Source organism: Cygnus atratus, chromosome 1, assembly GCF_013377495.2.
Source record: "Cygnus atratus isolate AKBS03 ecotype Queensland, Australia chromosome 1, CAtr_DNAZoo_HiC_assembly, whole genome shotgun sequence".
Taxonomy (NCBI): domain Eukaryota; kingdom Metazoa; phylum Chordata; class Aves; order Anseriformes; family Anatidae; genus Cygnus; species Cygnus atratus.
The window spans coordinates 75,670,435-75,698,202 of record NC_066362.1 but is presented as its reverse complement, the minus strand read 5'-3'; the positions used below and the strand labels follow the sequence as shown (position 1 = coordinate 75,698,202).

Below are 27,768 nucleotides of genomic sequence, written 5' to 3'. Positions count from 1 at the left end.
TCTGTAGGAGGGGTACAAGTAGTTAGAAAACACAAATTTTTTGTTGTTTTTTGAAGGCAGGGAGGAAGGAGGCAGAATTGATAAAATATTACCAAAAAATGAGCAAACAGTCCTCTGATGTTCATTTTCAGAGTCAGTCCTTGGAATCTAAACATCATGTTAGAAACATGCCTTTCTCATACTTCTTTGACTTGTAGGTCGTGCTCTAACCTCACATCAACACCAGTTTCAACTATGAGTGATAAAAACACTGTAAACCATACAGACAGCAGTTCCTATTACTAAAGAGGCCCTACTCTTCCTGCTGTTAGATGCTATTTTTAGTTACTTATGTCTAATCATTCAATTAATCATTCCTGCCTAAGTCATCTTTTTATGTCAAGAACCTACTTAAAGCATTTTTGTTTGTTTTATTAACTTCATGATTTTAATTGAATCTTATTTCCCAGCAGATTCTTGGGGAGAAAAGCATGTATTTTGCTTACACTTCTTGGTTATATGAAGAACTTTTAGCAGCTCTTTTGCCTTGGTGCTTTTGAGCATAAATAAGAAATTTAACAGAGTGGCAGAGATGTGCTGTGGTTGGCCTTGTAATACAGACATCTAATTGTCACAGCGTTCCCAGTCCTCAAAAGTTTTGTACTGTCCATGCTTCACAGGTGATTATTAGGGCACAGCTCTAAAATACTCTTGAGAGGTCTGTATACACTCACCACCTGCCTCCATCTCATAGCTCCTACCTGATCTAGGCTGTTGCAGGTATGTATGTCATCCTCACTGTAAACTGAGTGTCATCTATCCCAAGACTGCCTGGACAGAGCAAAAGTCCCGAGGTGCAGCTCTGTGGTAGCAAGCACTAAATTCCAATTAGACAGTGAGTCTCTACTGTGTTCTAAACAAAACCCCTGCTATTCCCAGTTTCCTTAGGATTAGACTTGTATAGCAAAGAAGACAACCAATTACAGTTTTTATCTTTGCTGCAGCCCTTCCATGACTGCCACTTGTCATGTATGAAAATGCTACTAGATGCTAGATGGGGCACTAACAACATAGCCATGATGTTACAGCATGGTGGGTTGCATCTATTAAGGCCACAAAGCTCACTTTTGCACTGATTTAGCTTCTCCTGCAGGTCTTGCAGTTCAGCCAAATTCGCATGCTATCACAATGCCAGCACAAGCTGGGCAATCCACTCCAAAATTGTCAGGTATAGGCACGCCCTAAAATGGAAAAGGATAAGGAATGACAGGAAGAGAGACTGCTGGAGCCAAAGAGAGCTAAGAGGCAGCAATGAGGAAGAGGAGAGAAGCAGCTAGTAACAAGATTTGGGGCTGGGAAGAAAGGTGAAGAGAGGGAATCCCAAGAAGTGGATACATGAGTTAGAAGAAAGGAAAGCTTGGATGCTGGGGAGAAGGAGTAGGGGGAACTAGAGGTAAAGAGATGTGTTATGAAAGCAACAGAAAGACATCACAACAGGAACACAGCCAAAACTGTCTACAACTAATAGAAAACATTCCCCTGCAAGCAGCTGGGATGCAACTCAGGAGCACAGTCTTTGCATTCCCCTACCAGCAAAGAACAGCTGTAGGTTTTCTCTGTGTCTCATTCCCTTCCAATGTCTGATCTACATGCACATGTACTAGTGCCACCATTAGTGGCATGCCATTAGTGCTGTGATTTCAAAAACCTTGCACCCTGGATCAAAGAGTCCAAACCTTCCTGATGCTGTTGAAATAATGTTTTGGGAGGGAAAACTCAAAGAATGCTATCACCTTTTTCCTTCTTTGTCTTTCCAAGTTAAGAAAGAACATCACAACCACAATAAAAGAACTCTTCTGAAGATATAAAATCAAGCACTCAAAAGTTAGGCAATGAAAAACTGAAGGTTGTCTTTTTAACCTCCGTTTATCTCCTTAACGGCAGGCATTTCAACATATTTTGCAATTGCACTATCACATGCAAATCTTTTCCAACGACTCCTGGCTCATCTAGGAACCTTGATATGCTCTACTTTGGGAACAAATCAGGGGGGTGAAGTGAGAGAACTGTACCAAGAATGCCCATGTGAAATTTTGTGCAAGATTCAAGCTGTGAATTAAATGTATATTTTCAGACAGTGAGAAGATGAAATCGCAGCTAGGTAGCTTGAAAGCCACACTGGAGAACTAGATGCTGCTATCCCCATCTCTGCTATAAAGTTATTCCATGATGTTGTGCAAGTAACTGAGATTTATCACTATTAGTTTCCAAGTATATGCCCTCATTTTCCAGTTTCCAAGATCTGCAGATGTGCTGAATGTTGGAACTGGAACCAACTGGTGATGTTTCCTGAATATGTGATGGAAAATAAACTCTGAATACTCTGGGAAAACAGAGCTTCTGCCTCTCAATGCTTTAAACACTTTTTTTTTTTTTGCAATAGTATATACATGCCACAATGTAATAAACCCTGAAAATAAGGTTAAGCACCTCTGTTTCGCCCCTTGAAATAGACACAATCAGTGATGATCTGGGGCATGAAATGTGTTTCATTTGCTGTAAACCGGGAAAGCCATTACTGTCCTTTTAACAGGTGTGATTCGAGGTCTATTTAAGCCAACAGAAGTCTGGATCAGGCTAGCAAGTATCCACTTTCGTGCAGCTAGAGTTCATGGCTTAAATTAAGTACAAACAAGACCCTGAAAGGTTTTATTTCCTTCCCTGCATATAAACACACAGAACTTCTGATACCACAAGAGTATTTTTGGCATTCAAGAAGTAGAAACTGCATGTTGTCAGTGCTTTGTTATTTTTTCCATCAAGCAAAACAGTGGAATTATCCACATCTAATCTACAAGCCCATGTCTAAAAAAGTTGAGAAAAACGAGACACGGTTTTAAGGGAAAACAAAACAAAAAACTGACAAAATACTGGGGGTAGTTATAACACTGGTTTATCTTTTAAAAAAAAAAAAAAAAAAAAAAAAAAAACTGCAGCAACTCCAGTAGTTGTGAACCTCATGAGCTTGTTTCCCATTTACAGTAAGAGCAGGGCTGGAGGAGCAAGGAGTTGGTCACAAAGTGAGGCATCTGCATTCGGTGGACAGAACAGAATAACTGGCTCTTGGACTACAACCAGGTTAATCGCTTTTCTCAAGTTCTCTGCCTACCCCAATGCCTTTGCTGATTTGGCGTTTAGTTCTCGAAATTGGCCCTTCACATTCCAACTTGAAACTTCAGCAATATACTCACAAACCACCAAGGCTCCCGGGAAGTTACCTGTCTGGCAATGCAAATCTCTGCCCAGAAAGTTAGAACATGCATCAATAAATATATATATATATATATATATACATACACACACACACACACACATACATACATATATATATATATCCTGAGTTACTGACCTCTGAACTTCTTGGGAGGGTTGGCAAGGTCGCCTGCATCTGGCTGAACCACACATCTGTCATCCACTAACCTAGAAAAACAGAAGTTGTTATATTTACTAAAACATGTCTGTCTGCATTTATGTATGCTGTTGTCAAACATGTCATATCTTTGGTAGCGAAATTCACACATTTTTCTAATTTAATTGAAAAATGGAAGCTACGTTTTTGTGAGACACAAGGAGGGATGCTTAAGTTCAAGCAGGCTAGCTTGGCCCTAACCCTGCCACTGTTCACAGATCCCTGCATCTGCACTGAGGACTTTTAAATGCACGCAAGGCAAGCAGCCTTCATGTGGGTACAAGATTGTACGTCGACCTGCCTATGCAACCAGCATATGCAGGGAGAGTTCACCAAGGACTTGACGTTTCACAATACTGTTTTAGCTAGAATTTGAATCCAGAGTCTGATATAACACCTTGAATTACAGTCTTCAAACATTCTGCTAATCTTCTTCATAATTTCCAGGTTTTTTCCTCCAGGGGAGGCACCTGAAATCAATATTCAGTTCTGATCAAAACTCACAGGAGCAAATTTTCCTTCGGTAGAATGAATAAGCGTTTATTTAACCTGCAGCAGAAAATATAAATAACAAATTAAATATATTTCTCACAACACTTTAGAATTAAATAAACAATAAAATTCAAAAAGATTAAGCACCCCACTTAGCAGACAAAAAATTGTTAATCTTATCACAGAACTTCCTAAACATAAATTCAGCTTCCCTTCAGGAAGTATCCTGTAAATAATCTGCCTGTTTCAAACAATTATTCAGGAAAATCACGCTTAAGGACACGCTACTGCCCTGCCACTCAGCACAAAAGTCTTAGCAGCATTTTCTGTGGGAAACTGCCAGAAAAGGTGCAATTTGGGTTCATCCAAGTTATGCAACAGATGCATTCAGTTTTCACTCAAGTTGAAGGTTTTGGCACCACAAGACCAATCCCCCAGCGTGCACGTGAATTTTGTACCCCTAATACGGCAGCTCAGTTCTTGTAACATATTTAGCTGCAAATGCAAGCTTTCAATGAGGAGAGGGAAGTGAAGGGGCAGCTACAAGAGCCCAAGACACCCTGCCATGGCCTCAGGGAGGTGTGTTTTTTGCACGGGTTTATACCATGGGGCTTAGCAAGAACAAAGACAGGTTTGGAGAGCAGGATTTAGGAAGAATCACTCCTGCAAGATGCCCTCTGTGTATGACCTAATAGGCCAAAGCTTCCTATAAGCAGCACCTAAAACCTAGAATCACAGGAAAAACAAGGTTGGACAGAACTACCTCTGTTCCAGTCACCCCAAGTCAGGACTGCACGGTACTACCTACGTCATTCCTGACAGTCTCCTGCATAATTTGCTTTTAAAGTCTGCCAGTGACAGAGAGTAACTAGGACTGAAGCCAAAAGGCAGGGGAGCAGCAAGACGCCCTTGGCCTTTCCCCACCTGCCCCAGCCCTCACCCATTCCTCTGGGCACCCACTAGCAAGGCAGGAACCATCCCTACCATGTGTTATCACAGCAGCATCTGCTGTGAGTTGCTGCTTGAAACCTCTCACAGGATGCAATTTCAAAATCTAGCTGGATTTCAAATTTCACCGGCTTCGGTGACTTTCTGAAAACAGGAGACTCCAAAAGGATAAACGTTGAAATGCTTTACAGAAACCTTGCCAAGGGTTTTTAATGTCAAGAAGTACTCCCCCACTGCGAAATCCCACTAATGCTTGTCTGAATGAACCCATAAGGTTTAACCCTTAAACAGTGGCAGAATGGAGGACAGTATGTGGGAAGCTGTGTGACTCACAAGGAACATCCTGTGTTCCTTAGTGACATCTTGTATACCTTAGTGACAACTCTAACCATGGATAAAATGCAAAACATTCATCATGGCACCACATCGCCATAACAAAAGCCATACACAAAACACGGTGCTGGTGCTGAGAAAAACAAACAAGATCCTGTACTCTCTCTGAGATGATCAGCTGCAGAATTCAAATATATGCTGGACATCCTAGGCTCAGAAAACAGACATTAAATACTTTTTATCAGTCATTTTCATTTCAGCACTGTCTAAAGGCGCAAAGATAAGTACCATAAGTGAGTTCTGCAGTCATTAGGAACCAAAGACATCAGACAAGGCAGACAAAGGAGGAAGGAACTGCTACTGCTCCCATCCTATATACAGGAAATGACAGCTCAGAAAGATTAATTGGCGTGGGGCAGGATAGTCGAATGCATGACAGAATAGAAACATCGCCTCCTGAGTCCTTCTTGCTCAGTGCTTCAGCTTCTGACACTTTTGTTTCCCACAAAGTATCTTGCAACACAGGACCAAATAAAAAAAAAAAAAAGTACTGCTTTGTCTGTACAGCAGTCTTCCTGCAATTTAATCACCAACATTTTCATATGACGATATTCATCCTGTGTTCCAGGAGTAGGTACTCCAAAGAGTTCAGGAGCTACTTGTTTACTGCGGAGGTACTTGTTACGGTGGCATAGCGAGAGCCGAGTTCTGTACCACACACGATGCAAGGACTTCAGCCTCTGACTCTCAGCAGAAAGAGGCTTCTCAAACACAGAGCACTTCCCCTGAGTATAGAATTCATAACATTCAAACCCCACTTTTTAAAGCAAGACAGAGAGCAGATGTCGGTTTATTACCGAAGTCTGGTAGGTGGCTGCATTAATGGCCTACACAGCCTGCAAACAATTAATTTGAGGTGGGAAATCAAGTAACAGGCTTGACCACAAAACATCCTGGGCACCTGCAGCTTCCACCAAGCCACTGTGCAGCACCTTCCACCATCACTTACTTGGTGCTTTGCATAGAAGGCCAAAGAGAACAAATGAAGACTTTGCTGATAAAGGAAGAGTTTACTATGTTATACAATCAAATGTGCTAGCTATTTAAATACTGATCTAAATTATTAAACAAATACTCAGACCATTGTACCATCAAAAAAGCTTTGGCAAACTTCAAAGGGCTTAATGGTTTCATTCTTTTGCTGAACTGCAAATAGACAGAACTGCTTTGTGCCCCCATTGTCATTTATTACCTGTTAAATGTGACATTACTACATTCAATTTTTGATGGTGGTTGCACAAAAACGACAAATGAGTTCCCTGCACGTGTATGGCTTGATTTTTATTTGTGCAAGTTGCTCCCTAAATATAGAAAATATCTGGTTTATGCACAATGCTTTAAGTAATCACTGCAGATCTGCAGTAATTAAGTTGTACAGTAGCTCAGTGGTACCTCAGATAAATCATCAGAGAAGTCAAAATAACAACTGTGGCACCGGACCTTTACGAATACCCCTTTGTATTCAGTAATTGCAGAGTTAGGGTCTGAAAGTAACAACGTTCATGGGACCGCTGGTCTTAGCTACCACAATCATTCTCCCACTGAAGCCAGTGAAAGTCCTTCCACTCCCTGCAGGGGAAGTAAGGGCAGTTCCTCATTATGCCACTCACCGGACAACCTCACGGATGAGCAGGTATTGAAGTCATTAAGGCCTCATGCTACACTGTACAAAGCTACACTTAACAAGAAATAAAGCTACCTAAAACAATGTCCAGAAGTTAAGGCATGCTTCAGGGAAGGGCAACAAAGCTGGTGAAGGGCCTGGAACACAAGTCCTGTGAGGAGAGGCTGAGGGAACTGGGCTTGTTTAGTCTGGAGAAGAGGAGGCTCCAGTGAGACCTTATTGCTCTCTACAGCTACCTGAAGGGAAGGTGTGGGGAGCTGGGGGTCAGCCTCTTCTCACAGGTAACTAGTGATAGGACTAGAGGGAATGGCCTCAAGTTGCACCAGGGAAGGTTCAGGTTGGAAATTAGGAGACATTTCTTCTCAGAAAGAGTAGTCAGGCATTGGAACGGGTTGCCCAGGGAGGTGGTGGAGTCACCATCCCTGGGAGTGTTTAAGGAAAGGTTGGACCTGGCGCTTAGGGACATGGTTTAGTGGGTGATACTGGTAGTAGGGTGATGGTTGGACCGGATGATCTTGGAGATCTTTTCCAACCTTAATGATTCTATGATTCTTCTCAGTTGAGGCAGAGGGAAAAAGGCAGCTTTCAGCTCACCTGTAAGCACAGAATCATAGAATATCCTGAGTTGGAAGTGACCCACAAGGATCGAGTCCATCTCCTGGCACCACACAGGTCTACCCAAAAATTCAGACCATATGACTAAGAGCACAGTCCAAACACTTGAACTCCAACAGGCCTGGTGCCATGACTACATCCCTGGGGAGTCTGTTCCAGTGCACGACAACCCTCTCAGGGAAGAACCTCTTCCTGATATCCAGCCTGAACCTCCCCAGTCACAGCTTGACACCATTCCCGCAGGTCCTATCGCTGGTCACTAAAGAGAATAAATCGGTGCCTGCCCCTCCACTCCTCCTCGTGAGGAAGCTATAGAGCACGATGAGGTCCCCCCTCAGCCTCCTCTTTTCCAGGCTGAACAGGCCAAGTGACCTCAGCCGCTCCTCGTATGTCTTCCCCTCTAGGCCCTTCACTGTCTTAGTAGGCCTCCTCTGGACATGAGCCAGGACAGTGCACCACAACAAGGAATCATCATCTTCCTATCCCCTCATCTCCCACCACCATCTGGTGAGGTAAGATCTGCCCTTTCTCTCCACATGCAAAACCAAGCACGTTTAGACATATTCAGTTTGGTATGATTTTGCAGCAATGAATTCCATCTGTAAGGTGGCACCTGTCTGCAACATATTCATGAGCAGTTTTAAACATACTGCCACTTGTATTTGGTGGTGTTTCAGCAATAAGATGACAGGAACGCTATTTCCTAATGCTATGCATTCAGAACTTGCCTAATATCACCTTCAAACTTTTCAAACAGCTTCTACGAATGGTCCGCTCCCTTGGCACTGGATAGAAGCAGCAGAACAATAACTTGGGGTAATTCCCACTACATCTTTCTTTTGGGTACAGAAGCAGCTTTTCTAGGGACTTTCACAAAATAAAAATAAAAATAGAAAAAACAACGCGTATGCATAGGACCAGTGTGTCTCAACATGCATTTGGAGAAATGGGAGGAAGGACATGCTGATGGGAGGAGTGGGACTATAGGGTAGAAGTGTAACTGATAAGACAGACATGTTGGCATAAAAGACTACTGATAGACAGGTTTACAGGTATGAATCATATATGCTAAATGAGCCTTCATGTTCTACAAGCCATTCGGATTACCTAACACAAGCTAAAGGTAAATATACCTAAGGTTTCTAGGAACTTGCAGCTGTAGCACAAGGTTCAAGGAATGGTCATATAGCAACAATCCTAGAAAAATTATTCACAATGATGAGTTATTTTAAAATTACTACTGAGATACGATAACATTCTGGTAAAACAAAAAACATTGTAAGAGAAGAGGTACCATGCCAGAAAAGCAATGATGATTGGTTTCATGAATTTTAGGTCTTTCTCATAATGTTAGGTGTCTTTTAGATTGTCCAAGACAGCAGCCACATAGTCTATATTCACGTATCGTAGATCTGAAGAGTTGAAGAGTTGTGCCTTCAATTTAAAAAAATACCATCCTGAAAGTTATTTTGTCTCATCCTACCAAAAGAGCAAGACTTTCACTTTTCATAGCCAAGATTACTAAATAAAACAATATAGAAAATAACACACAAGAGGAGACAAAACATACTAGCATATAAACCCTCATATATATATATATATAACTACATGAATGCAGATTCTTGTGCCTAACTTGCTAAAAAATACACGACAACTACTGATGTCTATTATAACATGGGGATGTGCAGAGCTACGCTTGGTACTCTTTACACACATGTATTTTATCCCTCAAAAAGTTCAATAAACAAAGCTAGAGTGTGTTAGACTGAAGACACTTCCTCTCTCAGTCACTCAGCTTTCACTCTTCGTTCCTGCAGTATCATCCTTTCACTGATTTTCTCAGCAGTTTAAGGCCTCACAACATCAGGAGGAGGGGACAACGCCAACAAGAGATATCAGCAAGAGGAGCTGGACATTTTAATCACCAGTGGAGCCAAGCCTGATCTCTGTTCAGCATCAATTCACAAGTCATGCTGAGGTTATGTCCCAAAGGCATGACCTCAACACCCTCATGAGCAAAAGAGCCCTCAAAGCCTCCCTTCCTTATTTCCACAGTCATCCCTACACACAGACAGCCTCCTTATCTGAAACACTCCTCTAGAGCACCTTCCGCCCAAAGCACTTCTTCCTTTCCTAATTGGTGCTCTCGCCTGCAAAGCTGCTCCCGCCCTCCCCGCATCCCAGCACGCAGTAACTGCTTGGGAAGAGAGGTGCCAGTCATATTAGTAAGGAGCTGACCAATAATGAACAATAGGTTATTAAAATTTTGCTGCCCTGGAAATCAAGCATCAAATACGCAAGTGCCAAAACAATCAGGTCCACCCAGTTCTTCTCCAGGTCCACCCACTTCTCATTTCAGTTTGCCTCTTATCAGACATCTAGGTCAGCCCACTTCTTGCTTGCTTCAAGCAGTCTCCTGCCAAAACTCTAGAGTTATTATACCTCACCCTTCCCAAAATGTGAGTTCATACTCCTTTTTGACTACCAATCCCGATTCAAATGATTTACAGCTCTATGATGTAGCTCCCACTGTATGAAATTTGTGCTTTTCCTGTCTCCTTCCTTATAAAGCTTAACTTTTCATCCTCTTCACATATTTAATCTTTCAGGGTCTCCTACATTAACCCCAGCTTGCACAAAAAATGAAAAGGATCTTCCTTGCACTTAGAGCAAGGCTACTGAGCTCCTGTACCATTTGGGAAGACTGCATGTTAAAAATTTCTTTTGGTCACAGTACACGGTATTTACACAATTACTACACTTCATGCCAATGAGGCACAGCAGCACAGACTAAAAAGTCTGACTCTTGCTTATCTTTAACATCAGCAATTTTATTCTTCCTTTTCTAAACAAATCTTAATTGGTAAAAACACAAAGCTCAACACAGGTTGAAAGATGCTATTAAATAAACATCCCTACTCTGAGGAAAAAAAATATCTATACATCTGAAATACTCAAAACAGCAAATAAATTTCACCATAAGCCATCCTCAGTTTAAAGCACGAATGTAGGTGTACTTGTGCATTTTATCTCAGTCGCACAGATCAGGAACACTTAGCTATTCTTGCCATGCTGAAAAGTGCTTGTGTAGGCCACTTTGAATTGTATTATCAAACACTAAGGAGAAAGAAGGGCACAAAGCAATGTACCAAGCATATACTGGAAAATGAAACAACAGCATACAGGCAGACAGTTCCACAGCTGCATTAACAATTGCACTAATAAGCAGCCCTAAAGTTTTTTCCTTATCTGATAGCATATTCATATATTCTTGTAACTGTACCTGCAGGCTTGCAAGTCAGAGAGGAAAAAAGAAGTTTTGCCTGTTCATTTAAGTACTTCAGTTATAAATCCTGAACGCCACCTTGTTACTCTTTTGTATTGTATTATATCCAGTCATGCTTTTAGTTTCAGAAAACTGTTCAGTACAACTTGTTTATCCATTTTACAGTTGCACTTACATTTAAAACATTATATAAATTAAAATAAATAGCAACAGAATTAAAACAAATGGTAACAATAGAACACAGTGCTACTTGGGAGATTGCAGTGCAGGGGTGAAAACTGGGTTCTTAAGATTTTAGTCTCAATTCTACAATTTTCTTAGCCAGCATAATGGGTAAGTCATTTAAGCATGAGGAAAATGGTACTGAACTTAAGTTGGGTATACTAATTTTGCCAAGGAACTCAACATTTGCACAGGATGTCAAGACCTTGACATTAATAAAACATAAATGACATCACTTCTTAGTGGTGCAAAGCACTCCTATTTTCTGTTGTCAAAATGAGACTTCAAAACAAGCAATGGGAGGAGGAGGTGTGCCAGCCTGCCCCACCTGGCTTACTCCCCAGTCACACGAAGTCCTACACCACGAAGTGGTGTTTTGCTCAAAGGCTTGTTTTGGCTTCAGTCTGCCTCAGTAGCCTTGAAAAACAAATTACATTCCCATAAAACCAAGTAAACGTTGGATTATTATTTTATTTCTTTTTAGAAAATATGAAAAGTAAAACTAACTTACAAAGACGTCACAATAGCCTAAAGGCATTTGACAAAAGGAAATCTTCTACAGGAAAACATACTCTTTCAGATAAAATTTTTATTGAGACATTCTTTTAAAGCTAAGAAATTGAAAGGATAAAATGAGTATTAGGAAAGCCTTCTGAAAGCAAGCAGTAGCAACCTGCAGAACATAGACCTACTGACAATATGCATCACCTGGGAGACTGGACAAATTTTCCATTACTGTTGTGTTTTCCTTTTTGGGTGAAATCCTGGCTCTCTTTGAGCTCACTGGCAAGATTTCCAGTGATGCCTGTGAGGCCAAGATTTCACCCCAACTACCCTGCCTTCCCAAAAGCGCACTGGGGCATGAAGTGCTGTATAGATGAAAAGCAGTGTCAGCACCAGGTGCACGGCTCTACCGGAGATTCTTCAAAAGCAGGGAGCCCACCACTGTCACTACCACCAGCGAGCTCACCACTGCCAAAGCAAGCTCACCTGGAGATGGGATGGAAAATGGCATTCACGCAGCTTAAGTTCAGCCATGAAAGCATAAGGTGTCTAGCTCAAATCCATCATCTGACCCCCTTTTGTAGACCAGATTGACAGACAGACACCTCCAGAGGGCAATATCAACCTTTTCTAGGATGGATGTGTAAAACAGGAGGTTGAAGCACCCTCTGGACACAGCCTCTCTCTCTCCCCTTTGCCTATTTGCTACCTCACATCATGTCGAGAGGACCATACTTTGGCAAAACAAGCTAAGTGAGCCCTCCAACCACCCTGCAAGTCCTCAGGATGGAGGTGCTAGCGTTCTGCCAGGCCTTCCTTCTTGTTCAACCTGAACATCAGGCAATTTTCCTCGTGCCTGGCAGAGGCCCAGCTGAGAATCCCAGGTGGACCGAGCTGAGAAATTCTTCCACCACCCGTTCAGCTTCTGTGTACCCCTGAGCAAAACAAGGCTGGTAACACCACTCTCTTGAAGGTGCATGCTTACTGGTAGGTTTTACAATGATCAGAGAAAAAAGCATGTTAATGTGCCTACACATAGGGTACAAAGAATATGCACCTCAAAGTCTGCGAAGTCTTCTCTTAAAAATATATCCAGCATGGCCCACAGCATACCTTTAAGGGTGAGGGTTTTTATGCTGATACAGTTTGTTTCAGAAGACTCCAATCACCAAGGTGTGGTGGGATCAAAAGAGAAAAATTTTTCGGTCTCAATTAAGCTTGCTCAACTATTGCTTGCGAGGACAATTGTGAAGGACCGTTTTAGTTAATTGCACACAAAATGAAGAAGGTAAAGAAAGCTGTACCAATCGTTACAGTCTTGCTAAAATTGGAAATTTGACCATTTCAATAAAAGACTTCAAAAAGTGGAATGCTATAAAAGCAAATCCAAAAACATCACTTTCCGCTCATCTGCTGTGCTTTGAGGAATTACCCCACAGACAGTATTCAACTGAGGCTTTATGTTCATGTTCCTGAGGGCAGAGGTCGCATACCACAAATGTCCATGATAATCTCCAAATATTCTATTTGTTTCTTATAGGAGCATCCAAAGCACCATTCATCAAAGTTTTTAAATATGATTTAACACTGGCAGCTCTTCTACTTAATTCTTATTCCAACTGGCTACATATTGAAAGCATTATCTATAATGAGTCCAGGATTTGGCCCAGCACAAACAGGGTGCTACTTGAAGTTGCTTAAATACCCAACTGTAGCTCTGCTTGCCTACACATTACCATTACGATAACAGGTCTGCACCTCAGCCTTCCCAACATAAAAAAGCATAGATGAAGTAGAATTACGAGGTATATTGACATAACATACATAAGAAGCACTGACACTGTGACCACTACTAATTGTTAATGGGATTTTTCAGAAGTATTCAAGCCCACATCTTGACACAAAGTTTAGGCGTATAATTCACAAATCTGTCCCTGTCAGACCCTTAAATTTCTACAGTCCACAAGTGACTTCAAAACGAGCTCCTACTAATGGCATCTCTAGTCCCAAGATCAGGGAGGAATGCAGAACTTGTTGCAAGGTTAGCTATTCAGCCACAGGCAGCAAAGCAAAGCCAGCAGCAGAGCAAAAATAAAATAATCATAATCGAAAGAAATTCTACATTCAACTCACACCAGAATTCACGCTTTTTATTCAGCTCTTCTATAGCTACATTGCACATTTGTGAGCATCCACTTGAAAGGACTGTTTTGAAGAATTGTGCACTAATGAAAGGAAATGGAAAGGCTGAATTTGTCACGGTTAACACCATTTAATGGAAGCAGAGAAAGGTTTACTCAGAAAAGTACTGTTGAGAAATGCCAGTATCTGTCCAGTGATCAAAAAAGTGACTTCATCACTGAAAACAGTAATTAAGGCATTCACACCTACACATCAAAAGGCTCATATATATTATTATATAAAGGGTGCATAAGCAAAGGGAGAGAATTAGGATACTTACATTTAGCTGAAATACTATAATGTAAAAATATCAGTTTACATAGATAAACCAGTCTCAAATGCTACTGTAAAATCTCCAAAATACCTCAATACTTTTTGTGACAGTAATATAAATAGACAAAGATATAAACACGTAAATACACACTCACAACAAACAAACTATCAATTCTGCAAACGCAACCTGGAATCTAGATCCTGGAAACTAAATCAAGTTCTTTTGATATTCTGAAGCATAAAGAGTAATAACCCCACAGACCAATATATGTCACATGTAAAAATGTGTGTATAAAACATGTCTTTATCAAAATGCATTTTACACATTTTGCAGAATAACAGGGAATTTTAGGTGCTTTTCTTCAACTTTTTCCTAAAGTTTAAAAAACATATGCTTTTACATATGAGACATCAAAGCCCTCTGCATTCCAAATTTTGTTGTATGTCAGGACACCAAAGCTGGACCCACTTGATTTCAGAGGCCTTCAAATGGTGACAAGTCCTGAGCTAGCATGAACACATGTAATTCCATTGAAGTTAGTCAAGCAGTGCTATTTGACAGCAACAAGGCATCCAACCCATTTCTTTTAATATTTGTTCTTTGGTGTGTCTTGGCTTACATGTCTCAGGGGCTGTCTCCAATGTCGATCAGTATATCATGCTGCCACAGTCACGCAGCAGGACTTGGGCTATCACGTTTGGGAAGAAATCTGGGCTTGACGCCAGGAACATGAACCTTCCCCAGCCACAACCTTTCTTGTGAAGGCAATGCTCTGGAAGCAGCATTGCCTGGGTTTGCTTTCAAATAAAAGGAGACAGCTCTCAGTTTAACACCATTACAACCACAAGGCTGTACCTAGCACATAATTCAACTCTCAGAATCCTACTGCTGGTTTCAGCATTTATTTCTGCCTCCAGGGACGAGGACTTGGCTTGCAAGAATTGACTGAAAGAGGTCTGTTCACCCTTTGATACATGGCCAGCTCTCATTGATGTTAATGAGAATTATGCACAGCTACTAAAGGATAAGAGAACACTTTAGATCAACACATGTTCCAATTTTCTAAACAAAAGATTGTTTTTTAATTTTCATTTTGCAATGATAAATGTTTACAATTTTTTGCAGCTGGGCCAGATATTTTTGCAGATTCCTCTTTGTTTTTCTGTTTCTTCAGTGTCAAAGAAAAAAAAAAACTTCCAAACAAAACCAGCTGAAAAATTACAGTGACTTTATTTACTTGTTTTTAAACTAAGCAGAGCCAGTTTCCCACTGGGACAGATCATTTTGGGAGCCGTTCCAGATTATTTCAGATCTGCTTTCCCAGTAGCTGGGAGCAGCTCTTGGAGCGTTTTGCCACACCTACACCCAACCTGTACATGCTCGCTTGAGAGAAGTTACTGCTGAGAAGCAAGCTGAAGAGGAAATGGCAGGGAATGCTCCTTGCACAGGGCAAAGAAGTTGAGAAGTAGGAGAGTCAAGAAAGAGCAGCCACAGATAAGACGGCAAAACCTTCTGTGCAGGTCCACAGGTATGAAGGCAAAGGTGTGGGAAAAAAAAAAAGCGCTAGTTCATTGCTGTGCCAGTCATGTGAATCTCTCATAAATAGTATTTTAAAGTAGGAAAATACCATAGTAAACGTGCTCCAACTTCAGAACTGCGTCAGACCTTTCTCAAATTGACCACAATGCAGGCTAGAGTCCCTCCTGGCTCTAATGCAGTGAGGCTATACTTACAATAGCAAATTAAATGTGCCTAAGAACATTCCCAGGCTCCAAGGAAAAGTGGCACAGAAAAGCCCATGTGTACGTCACCAGCCCCTCTGCGCTGAAGACAGGGTGGGGTCGCTGTGTTCTCCAGGAGGAGTTTCTAGGAGCCTTCCAACCCCCTGCTTCTGCACAGGGTTCGGGGACAGCCTTAGCAGAAGTGCCAAAATCCTGCCAGGAGCCATGCTGGCAGGTTGCTGGTACAGGTGAACATGTCCCCACACCCTAGGGAGCATGTGAGCACATGCTGATGTACTAAAACAGATGTAGCAGGAGATATTTTAGAAAACAGTCTCATTCTTGACCTAGTACTTCCACTTGTGCTCTCGGTGTCGACAACATTATGCTGAAGGAGGACAGCACCGGCATTTTTTATCAGCACCTAAACATCAGAGCAGCAACTGCTGCACACTGAACGACGCTGACTCGCAGGCTGTGCTGTCAGGTGTCCAAATATTATATCATCTACTAAGGTGTGTCTTAACAACAAGCTCTGTTACGAAGACATGAATTTGGCCTTTCACTTGAAGGCCCTCCAGTTTTGCAGCATTCTTTTTGGCTGAACCAACGTGGTTCCAGGTCTCTTCATACAGTTTTTATCCTGACACCATAACAGAGGAAAAACACCTCCAAGTAATCACTTTTTGCTTGGAGAACTGGAGTTCTGGATCACTTACATGCAATAACCAGGAATTAGGCAGCAGACCAATAAACCACATCTTTTATAAATGCCTGTACTTCAGTGACACAGTAAGTGGAAGAATGGAATCCACTTATTTTTTCCCTTTTAAGTGCATTATTGCGTTGCAGTAATTATTAACACTTAAATTACAACCCCATAAAATCCATGGTTTTAATGATGTAGACTATGTAGACTACGTTTTACCTGGGGAAGCTCCAGGACAGGAAGCATGGTTCCTCCTTCTGGATCAATAAGTTGAAAGCACTGTTATTCTCAAACACAATCCAGGCATGCACAACGCACCGTCTCCCTCCTATGCCGAAGTACATATCTCATAAACCAAAGAGAAATCAGCATGAGGGTTACAACCAACTCATGTTGCAAAAGTTTAAGGTCAATGGCAATCAACTCTAGAAGAACTGAGAAGGCACTGCATTTTTTTTCCAAGTCTTGGTCTTTTCTAATGCTGTATAAATATATATATATATGTTCACTGAATATAATATATATATAATTATATATAAAAATATATATATAAAACTTCTGCTATATATAAAACTTCTATATATTATATATATATATATATATATATATATATAAAACCTCTACTTTCAGTGATCAGGAAAAGAGCACGTGTTCCTCTGTTGTGCAGAGAAACGTGAAAAAACAGTCTGAAAGTTCAAAAATGAGAAGATCAAGAGAACAAATCCACACGATTACTTTTTTAAATCTCATGATTTTTCAAACCCATCTCTTTTGTTTGTGGGGGATCTGACTCATAATTTTCAGAAACAAACAGGAAACACTGCAGACATCTCCAAGTATTTCCTCTCTCCACCCCGCCACCGGCCTTGTCTTTTACTTTAATTCTGGACATTTTATTGTCCCTTTCGCTGTCAGCAATGAAATGGCACTGCTCTACGCAGGCTCTAGTGCACTCAGATGTGCAAGAGCTTCCCTTCTCTTGCCCAAACCCAGGGAAAGGTGTCCTTCCTCCTCCTGTCGTGACGAAGTGAGGCCTTTCTTGCATCCCCCACGATGTCAGATGAGAAAGCAAAGGCACTCCACCATGCTTCACTCCACTGCAACCACAGCACCTACAGCGAGCACCATCTTGGTGGTCCCGTCCCCAGTGGTTAGCGAGCTCACACGCTGCCCGAGGAAGCCCGAGCAGCTGGCAGCAGCACATGGGGGCTGTCAGAGGGCCAAGCTCAGGGTATGAGCCCCCAGCACCCAGAGTCCCCACCTGCCCACGGAGGGCTTGGAGCAGAGGAACAAGATGAAGAAGTGTTACATGGTAATGTGCCAGGAAAGCTTTTTTTCCACCCCCCGCTTAGTTTACTGCAGTGCTTCCTTTCATTGTATGCACGGAGAAGAAAAAAACAAAAAAAATCCCTTTCTCCGTTCACCATTATAACCTGTTACACAACACTGGGCAAGCAGCAGTCGCAAAGCCCTGGCCAGCAGGAGGCATGGCAAGGGAGAGAAGCAAGGGTGAAATTGCTGGCACCCCAGAGCAGATTCCTAAGTTGCAACCTTCAAGGAATCACTGGGGATTTCTTGGCTTGCCTTGCTACAGCGAGCAGTTTTCCATCGCCACCGGCACCCACACACTCCCCCAACCAAGAGGTGGGTGGGGAGGGGACAACGTTTGACGCGTGAGAAAGGCAGGCTGTGGGATGACACGCCGACGGAGCTCCAGGCCTCAGGAAAAGGAGATGTGAGGGGGCAGGAGTCCGTCACCTTCTGAGGTGAGGGGGAAAAAGGGAAACAGTATTAACAGTGGCACAAGAAAAAAAGGAAAGGACCTGGTTTGCAAAAGACTATGCAGAGACCACAAGGAACTGAAGCAAGGTAAGAACAACGTGGGTGACAGAGTAAACAGTCATTTTCACTCAACCAACTCTCAGTCAACAAATTGCCAAGAGAGAATTTCTTCCAGGCTCTCTTTTCCCACTAATGGTTGGATCTGATGATCTGTCAAGGCCCCTTCCAACCTGGGCTGTTCTCTGATTAATATGACAGGGACCATGGAGGCAGGCAATAAAAACCCACCTGTTTCCCTTTTCAGAGATGTCAGTTCTGTAGGGCTACCCGTTTCTATTTTCTCCATGGAAAAAAATAAATAACTGGGATACATTTTAGCAGCCCCTCCCAGGAAGAACTCAGGATACTGCGTATATTCCGTCTCTTTGTATCAGCAGACAGTATTAAAAGTAATTGCAGGCAAGCCTAAAATCCTAAGGTTTACATCCCTGCCACCCTGGTTCCCACAATGACTTTGAATGGTAGCAGCAAGGCTGCCATGCTGCTGGACACTTCCCCTGAAAGGGGAACCTGGACAAAGAAGCATACCAAAGTTCAAATCTAGTTCCAAGTTAAGCAAACTAATTGGCGTACACAGCTCTTGTTTAAAAAGCCCTGTTAAAGTCAATCTAATATTGTGCAATGATATTCAGCAGAGAAAAACTATTCTAACCTTTTCCTTATCACTCCACCAGTCTCTCCGCACTGCTATATATTATCGCAAGAAGCTAACCCACTGCCTGGCACATTAAGATTAAAAATCTGCTCACTGCCTTAGCTACAATTCCCTATTCATTCGTGCATAGTAAATAACAAATACTCAGCTATAAGCTGATCTGAAGAGATAGTACAGCACCACACCCAAAATCAGCTCCATTTTTATCACCTCTCCAGATTTCATTACACAATCAAAAAGCCAAGCAACTATCTCTATAGTGCAGCTTTGTGTATGGTTATACAGTTCTTTCTCCAAGTCAAACAGCACCACATTGTCTGGGATAATCTCATCCACTCACATAAACAATTTGTCTGCTATATTTTGATTAACACTTCCTTTTATGAGGACATTGAGATGCTTCAGCCTGAATGGCACACGGTCTGGCCTCCTACTAAAAGAGACCCGCTCTGCCCAAGCTTTCTCTCTGACTGGGAAACACAGCTGCCAGTGCTGCCCCAAGCACCTCTTCCGAAGCAGAGCTCGCTATCATCTTCCAATCTGACACGTGGAAACAAAACAGCATTGGCTTAGGTGATGCCTGACACTTTTTTGAGTGACAAGGTGAGACACTCATAGATCACAACATTCAATAAAAGGACTAAGCTGACCCAAATACAGGAAAGGGCAGAAGTAAACATTAGGCTTGTTCATTCATTTTGTGTTACAACCTTCCAGAGCCTGACTGTCTCCAAGCAACAGTCAACTCAGCTAGCAAAAATCATCAACTAAATTGTTTTAAGTATATGAACTCATATTGCTTGGAGAGAGCTAAGAAGCACTCGCATAAACTGTTTTGATGGTGAACAGTAACATGCACCCACTGATAAAAAATGGCTTGTAAAGTAAATGCATATCCCCAGTCTCAGTGGCTTGATAAACTATTCACCAAGCCAGAAGGCACAATAATCTCTGATACCACAGTTTACTCACATATGAATTTTTCCCTTGCTAAATAAGGCAGAGACAGTTAATCCATTAAGATATAAACAGATACTGGTTAAACCTGAATAATAATCTTTCTTAAAGAAATGGAAAGTGGGGATGAGGATTTATTCCACTGAATGGACACTGCTGCTTACTACTTCGGCAACTTAAAAGGTGTACAAATTGTTCCTGCACCCTGGCCTGCAGCTTTGCATTAGCAATTATGTGAGTTGGAAGCGAGCCTGAACCTCTGATGTTTCTTTTATCTAATCCTCAGCCTGATGATATTTTAGAATGTATTTTTGTTTATTTTTTGCTTTTAAGTTTAATTTATTTTCTAGGTAATGAGGACCAGAAATAGCTATTTGTTTGTGTACAAAGCCCTGTGTTCATATAAAGGCAAAGTTTGTATCTAACTTGCTGTCCTGTAATGAGAACAAGGTATCACAGCACTTATGTTCACCAAAGCTGTGCTTAAGATACTGCCAACTAACTTTATGCAGATTTTGCCATACTCGTGGGACAGACTCAACTGGCATTTGGAACAGATTCTCTTCTGACCTCCTCTGGCTATGCAAAGTGCCCAGAAAGCAGCTGACCGGTGAGCTCTCCATTCATCACCTGCAAGGCACTGATCGGCTGGCACAAATTCCCACTTCCCCCTGCTCTCAACACATGGTAGCAAAGATGGCAGAAATAAAACAAGACTTCCTGGTGCCCCCCAGCAACCTCCTCTGGCCAAGACCCATTTGAAAGCAGTTGCTTCGGTATTAGGGCTAATATAAACCAGAAATCCAGAAGCCCAGAAATTCATCTGGCCCCTCAGGTGCCAGTTTCAGGTGTGAACACCAGCTCCATCAGCTCCAGAACACGAAGAGCCGCTAGCCAGCCACTGCCTCTCCTTGGACAGTTCAGGCTCTACAGAAGCATCTGGGCCACTTACATCTATGTTGTTACCAACAACCTGTCAGCTTCTTCGCAGCTATCTTCAGTCCCTCCACATGCACTGTCTACCCAGAAAATCCCATCTTCAGTCTAGCGACTGGGTACTGAAGGAATCATCAGACTCCTGAGATAAATCCCTAGCCTGGGCAAAGATCAGAGCATCTCCTCCTCCCTGCAAACTAACAGGAAGCCAAGTTCATCAGCATACTGAGACTCACACTCTCTTTTCAATTTTTCAATCTAGACCACAAGCAGAAACTGCATAATTGGATTGAATCTTTAGTGATAGCAAATGATCATTTGCTATCTACTGCTCAGGTTGTGTGGACCCCTGCTGCTCAAATTTTCCCTTCAACATCCTCCCTCCAACCACACAAACTGCAAGCACTTTGGCAGAAAGTCAAAGTGACGTCAGTCGTGCAAAAGATACTCAAGCATGCCTCTGCCAGCACAAACCGCTCTTTCAGGGCTCCTTAGCTGGGTAACGGGGACAAAATGAACTTCCTGTTCCTCCATGACTGACACAGTAGATTAAACGCTGGGAACGGGGAACCACAGCGAACCACCTCCGACTGCACAGCCCAGAGACCAGGACCAAGCACTACCCAAAAGAGCTGCTGATATACTGCACTGACTGCACAGGAAAGCCACCTCCCTCTTCTCTCCAGCTAGACTGAATAATCTACCTCACTTCTCTCAGATGAATGCATTCCCACTTTATATGGAGAAGGATCAAGAACTTGTGGTAGATATTTATGGTCCAGCTTACGAAGAAGATCCATATTCCTTCTGGATACAAAATTCAGGAAGAAAAAGCTGTACCTGTGTTTTAATTGAAATAACGAGTGCTTTTGTCAAATCCTTAGGAAACAAGCACTCAGACCTGACCCCTCTAACTACCATCAGATAAAAACATCCCATTCTTGAACAGAAACGGACAGAAAGCAGAAATTCCAAAGTTCCCCAAGAGGTAACATCAACCACCAACCTAGATACCCACAGCCATGGTGCAGAGACCACTCTGACAGTATCTGAAGATACCTGAAGACACCTTATTGCTCCGGCAAGTCTGGGATCACGATTGATTCATGGTACACAGCAAGTACTGACATGGTTGGGAAGAAGAGCTGACAAGATATTTTCAGTCCTTATTTACTAAAGTGATAAAATGCCTCTAGATCTTGTATGTCCTCTGTTAAACTGGGATAATTAGATGAAAAGCAGCTACCAAAAATGCTTTTTTTTCAACCCAGCTTGCTGGAAATCTTTTTTTAGTCCAAACATGCACTTGGTCTCTTCACCTCATGCACCTGTCACAACAAGCTAGACCACTGTCTAGCACTATATCGCAACTACATATAAAATAAGGTGCTAAATCTACAAGAATCATTCAGAGAATTTTATTCTATTTCCAGTGCCCTTTGGTGCCTGAATTCACAAGTCATGCTATATTAATTGTAACTATCACTCTGAAGTCATAACAATCAATTATCTGGCAGAAAAAAAATAAAGAAACTAAGCTCTTTAGCAACACACTCCACTGATGCCCACACAAGATACTGTTGGCATTGGGGCTCTCTCTTTTTTATCTATCATACAAACATCACATTTCCTGCACCATTTTGCACATCCTGCTTACACATCACCAAATCATATTTTTTTCACATCAGCTATGACTTTTGCAGCCCCCCAAATCCAGCGGTTTCAAAGACGTGATACAATGTCTGAAAATAACATAACCAGGTAAAACTGGTACCAGTCATTCAATTTTCCCCATCTCCTATGTACTACCTCACTTCTGAACTCTGACCTTGCCCAATGTGAACAGAAAACTTTGATCTTGCCACTGTGAGGGGATGTTTAAGACTTTTCCCAAAATCATCTCTTTGAGAAGCTTCTGGCTCCTCTAAACTCCATTCCAGGAAGACAAATACATTTCTCAACTGGGTGATTCAAGAGGCTTTGCATCTTATTCATGAGGTTTTGTAAATTACAGGAAGGGAAGAAAAAGTAATCCCTTTTTCAGCAGTCTCATTCTTTGAAATAACCACCAATCCTTTGATCTTCTGCCTAAGACAATGTCTGCAGCTAGCCTCCAAAGAGTTCATTTGGATGAGGCACTATGGTCACTCTGCTGCTCCCAAATCTGTGAATGCCCAAGAAAGCACAGCCCGATTAATTCCTATAACTACATGGCAAACTGCCCTCATGATAGCCTGTCTTGACCCTGTACTTTTTTCCTCAGACAAATCATGATGAAATTGCCTGAAATTTTAAGCATTAACAGGAGTTCTCCCTAGATGGTTCAAAAACTTTATCGTACTTTGTCACCTTCCAAACTCCCCTTTATCTTCTCATACCCATGCTTCCACACTTGGATAAGCAATTACTACAGTACTCAGAAGTGCTCTGCAAGATCACTTCAGAAGTCCACAAGTCTTTGCTGAGCCTTTGCTTTGCTTGATTGTCACAAAACAATCCAAAGCTCAACTACCTTTGTGGAAAACTTGATCAGGACAACAGTAAATGTATTTTTGACAATCCTATTAACGAACCTTGCCATTTCAGAGTGGCTGTATTGCCTGCTCACTACCCAAACTCATCTAGACAGTCTTTAATTACTACCCATAAAAGGTTTCGCTTTCACCTGCAACTCACCAAAGGGTTCGTTAAGAAATCTCCCCAGATACTGCTTTGATTCCGTCCGATTCACCCAGTTCTTTTTTCAGATGACATTTGGTTTTGCTTTAATTCTTTCAGTAGAGCTTCCAGTTCTTGTATTACAGCTGATATCAATTCTGACTGGTCTCTTTGGCTAGTGCATTATTTTTTTCTCTTACTACTTCTTGTACCATAGCTCTGCAAGGACACCAGTCACAAATTTCCATTTTGGAAGTTGGATCCACCTCATGATTGCAGGTTATCATCAGTCACAAGTGACTATGTCAGTTCTGAAGACTTAAGGGCTCTTTCCACTATAAAGACAAGTCTCAGATGGTATTAAGTATTTTATTGATCATATAATGGTAATTTATTCTTTACTATTAATTCAGAAATAATTTTATAAATTCTTCTTTTCCTGGCACAGGAAACACATAGAAGCACATTGCTTCTAATGAGGTGTCATAACAGAACTTTATATGTTTTTTTGTTTGTTTGTTTTTTTAACTATGTCCTATGTACTACTACATGGCAGCAGGGTGGGAGGGGAATAAAAAAAAAAATAAAACATGCAGTTATTGGTCCTTACTTTCACTGGCAGAAAAACCTGCTCAACTACAAAAGTTAATACAGACAGGACTTATTGCCTGCCAGGTCCTGACCTTGCTTTGTTTTTGCAAGAGATGCCATTGCTAACAGAAACCAAGCGTACCTCTAACCTGAATCCTGCAGCTGCCCAGGGTCCATAGCAGTACCCTCCCTGAAGACCTAGATGCCTGTCTCTGAACGACTTCATGATCAAGTCCTCATTTATCTGCGAGTAATCCCGGAGAGCTAGCCAAAGAAGCAGAAATCTCAACGTGGATATTCCTCAACAGTTTTTGTTTTGTTTTGTTTTTCAAATGGCTTCGTAACATACTTCCAGTTGGTAAGTACAAACTTTCAGGTGTCGAACCTACATCTCAGATTACCTATACAGGAAATGCTGTCATGGATCTTGGCTACTATTTTGTTAGTTACTTTTTCTAAGCAAATATATATTATTACAACAAACTTAAAGTATATATTATTACAACAAACTGTCACCGACCCCATGGAAATAAATTATTACCTCCTCACCTAAAAATAAATAAAAAAAAAATCAATATCTATTAAATTGTGTGTGTTTTGTACTTTTACCTTCTAAAGGCAAAGACTTTTTTCTGTATTGTAATAATCTTTATAAGCAGCATGCTATGACAGCAATGATATTTAACTGTATATAGAGATACTTGAAGATTAATTTGAAACTTAAACTTTCCATATTCACTGCAATATTCAACTTTACTTTTATGACAGTAACACTAAAATCCAAAATATTTTTTACAGCAGCTCACTACTCATGAAACCTGTTCAACATTCAAGCTCAGCTTACTAAGTTCTGTCTTCAACCTGAGAAGCATTACAGACATTGCCCTATCTGATTTTTACATCAGCAAACCTGATTTCTTCTTCTTTATACCAAATTTAAAACAATGAAATTCCACAAACCTCTTCATTTAACTCCAACTTTACAGCTGTCTTGAGAGTCAGGCTCACTGGGCCTTATTTTTTCATGTTGGGACAGGTGTGAAGTCTATGAACAGACATCCTCATGAGTGATGGATGGCAAGGAAACAACACTGCATTCAACTGAAACTGAAGAGTAAAATCTATCTTGGCAGAACAAAATAATTGAAGTCAGAAACTGCCCAAAATGTCCAAATTAATACTATTAACAGGCAGTTAACCTTTTTCACCCCGTGCAGTTGTTTGTTTTTTTAAATGAAGGAAAAAAAAAAACTTTGTAGGTAGTCTCACAACTTTTGTTCTTTGGTCAGAAAAAATGGAACTAGCTTAGAGATGTATTTCAACGTTTTTCACCGGTCCTAACTACAAAGATCTGCTCTTAGTGTTTTCAAAAGTGATATTTGGTCTTTCCCAATACATTAGCTTTGTTTACCTCTTTACTTATTGATTCTGAACAATAACAAAATCCTAACCAGATATAAAAGCTGACTGAGTGTATCTTAGCAAAGCACAGTACTGATTCAGTTATTCAGAACAACTACAGAGCCTGTTAGATATCCAAGTCCAGCCAACTTTAAAATGAGATCAACAAGGTCATGCAAAAAGCAGTGTTTCCAGTCTCATGCACCACTAGTTAGCCCCCCACCTGCAAAGCATGTGCTCTAATTTAAAGCTAGTATAAGAAAATTACTACTAAACTCAGGGCACTTCTTACACACCTTTCTTTTGTGACCATTACTGTTTTCAAGCTTTTCTCCACATCCATGAGGGAGAATAACTCACTTTTTCTTAAATGGAAGCAGAGGATATCCAAAATTTATAGAGCCCTGAGAGCTGGAACTTTATAAATGATGCCAGGTATTGCATTAGGACAAAACTATACTGCTCACATTCAATACAGCTGCCCTCTAGAGCTGCCTAATTCAGGTTTCCAAATCACAGTGTTCAAGATTGTACAACTACACAATATGTCACAGGCATCAGGTTGTAGATGCACTCTGGAACCAGGCAAAATTCCCCACAGCGAAATGAAACACGTCCTGAAGGGTTCGTCAGTGGTTTGTGCCTGCTGCTGCTCTAGCTTGAATCCAAGGCACCATGAGGAGGCTCGCAGGCAGCCAGCAGCCTTGAAGCCTCCTGTCTTTGACCTGCCTCTGCTCTGCACACAAGAACGCTAGCACACATTGGCAGTAAAAAGAGAAGAAAACCCTATGAACTGGGTTGCTGTCTGTTAACTGTGGGCACATCAGCGTAAAAGTTTGGGGCTTACTATGAGTTTCAGCAGCAGCTTTTCTATCCTGCAACTACAAGCTTTCAGCTGCCTCTGCAACATTCATTAACTTGCATATGTCAAGTGCAGGAAAAAAAAAAAAAAACACATTTGAAATTCAAACAAACCTCTAAAAGAAAATCAAGATAACAAGTCCAAGTGTTGGATTATAACAAGCTTCTGTATTTTGTGATTCATATGAAAAGCTCCGGTGTCAGGGTTTGTTTTTCTTTCAAATGACATTGATTTTTATCTGCCAGAGGTCAAAGAAGAAAAACTTGATTACTGTTTTAATATCAATTCCTTGTACAGGGAAGACCTGCAGTAATTTCAACTTATAGCATCAAATGGTAACAACCACACTTGGATATGCTTTTCTAGCCTTCTTCTGCCAATTAACTTCAAATGAATTTCAACTCCATGCCTTCTATCACACAGCAGTAATCAACCCAAAGGGGAATTTCAGATGAACTGTCCTAAACTTATTATATATAAGAAGATTACAGGAGTACCAGAATTCATTATATAAATGCTTAGTTGTTACCGAAGCATTGGATTTCCCATGCACTTAGCAAGCCTGCCATACACTGCAGTATAGGACATGACCATGTCAGTAACGACTGCGTCATGTTTTTACAGAGAATTGCGTGAGGTAGCATAGGCAATCTTAAAACTGCAAAATTGCTATTTCTTTCTTTTTGAGGAACTCATTTTGTAATTCAGACATTATCTTATGGAAGGCAGTATTATTATGCATTTTCATAAACCAAAAACCCTCAAAAAAAAAAAATCAAATACTGAGTTGAATGAGAACACACACAGACATCTACCATGTGAAATAGCACACTTAACAGCAACAGGGCCAGGCTGCTTGCTTCTATGTAATTTGAAAAGAAATAAGGCTTGCTAGTAGCTTTCAGAGCTATTTTCTGACACTAGGGGACTGCAGATCTCTCAACAACTATCTGTCATCTTCTGTTTCTATTCACTTCTACTTCCTTTCTAATGCGTGCTGCCTTTTAGACCATGCATTCAGTTACTGCCCCACCACACAGACCTACCTCTTCCCATGCATACAGCAGCTTCCGGACATTGCTCTCTTCGTTTCTCTACCACCTCACTCTCCATTCACCAATGGCACCTATCTCCCCCTTTTCCTCTGTGTTATCCAAAGGCCAGAAAGGGAGTCCAGAAAGCATGGGAAAGACAGTCTTCCCGTGATCACCAATTGAAGTAGCCACACAGAAAACCCTGTTTGTAGGATTTACCCATGATTTACTAGAGCAGCAGTGCACACACGGCCCCCAGGCAGTCCTGCCAGGTCAGCACTCTGGGATTGTCTTTCCTCTGTTTCTAAGCAGTAAATAAGACATGCATTAAAATTACATGCTGCGCATGAAGCGTTGTTCTTATCAAGAGCAATCAAAAAAAAAAAAGCATATGATGTGTAGATTTGGGCACAGA

At 41.4% G+C, this 27,768-nt stretch overlaps 1 protein-coding gene across 1 annotated transcript in view; it reads right to left on the bottom strand.

Moving 5' to 3' along the window:
* The window catches only part of ITPR2 (inositol 1,4,5-trisphosphate receptor type 2), a 268,862-nt gene that overhangs the window by 233,834 nt on the left and 7,260 nt on the right, over positions 1-27,768 (bottom strand). Inside the window, 1 exon segment of the mRNA XM_035540839.2 lies at positions 3,389-3,459. Within this exon segment, the coding sequence (XP_035396732.1) occupies positions 3,389-3,459 (71 nt within the window).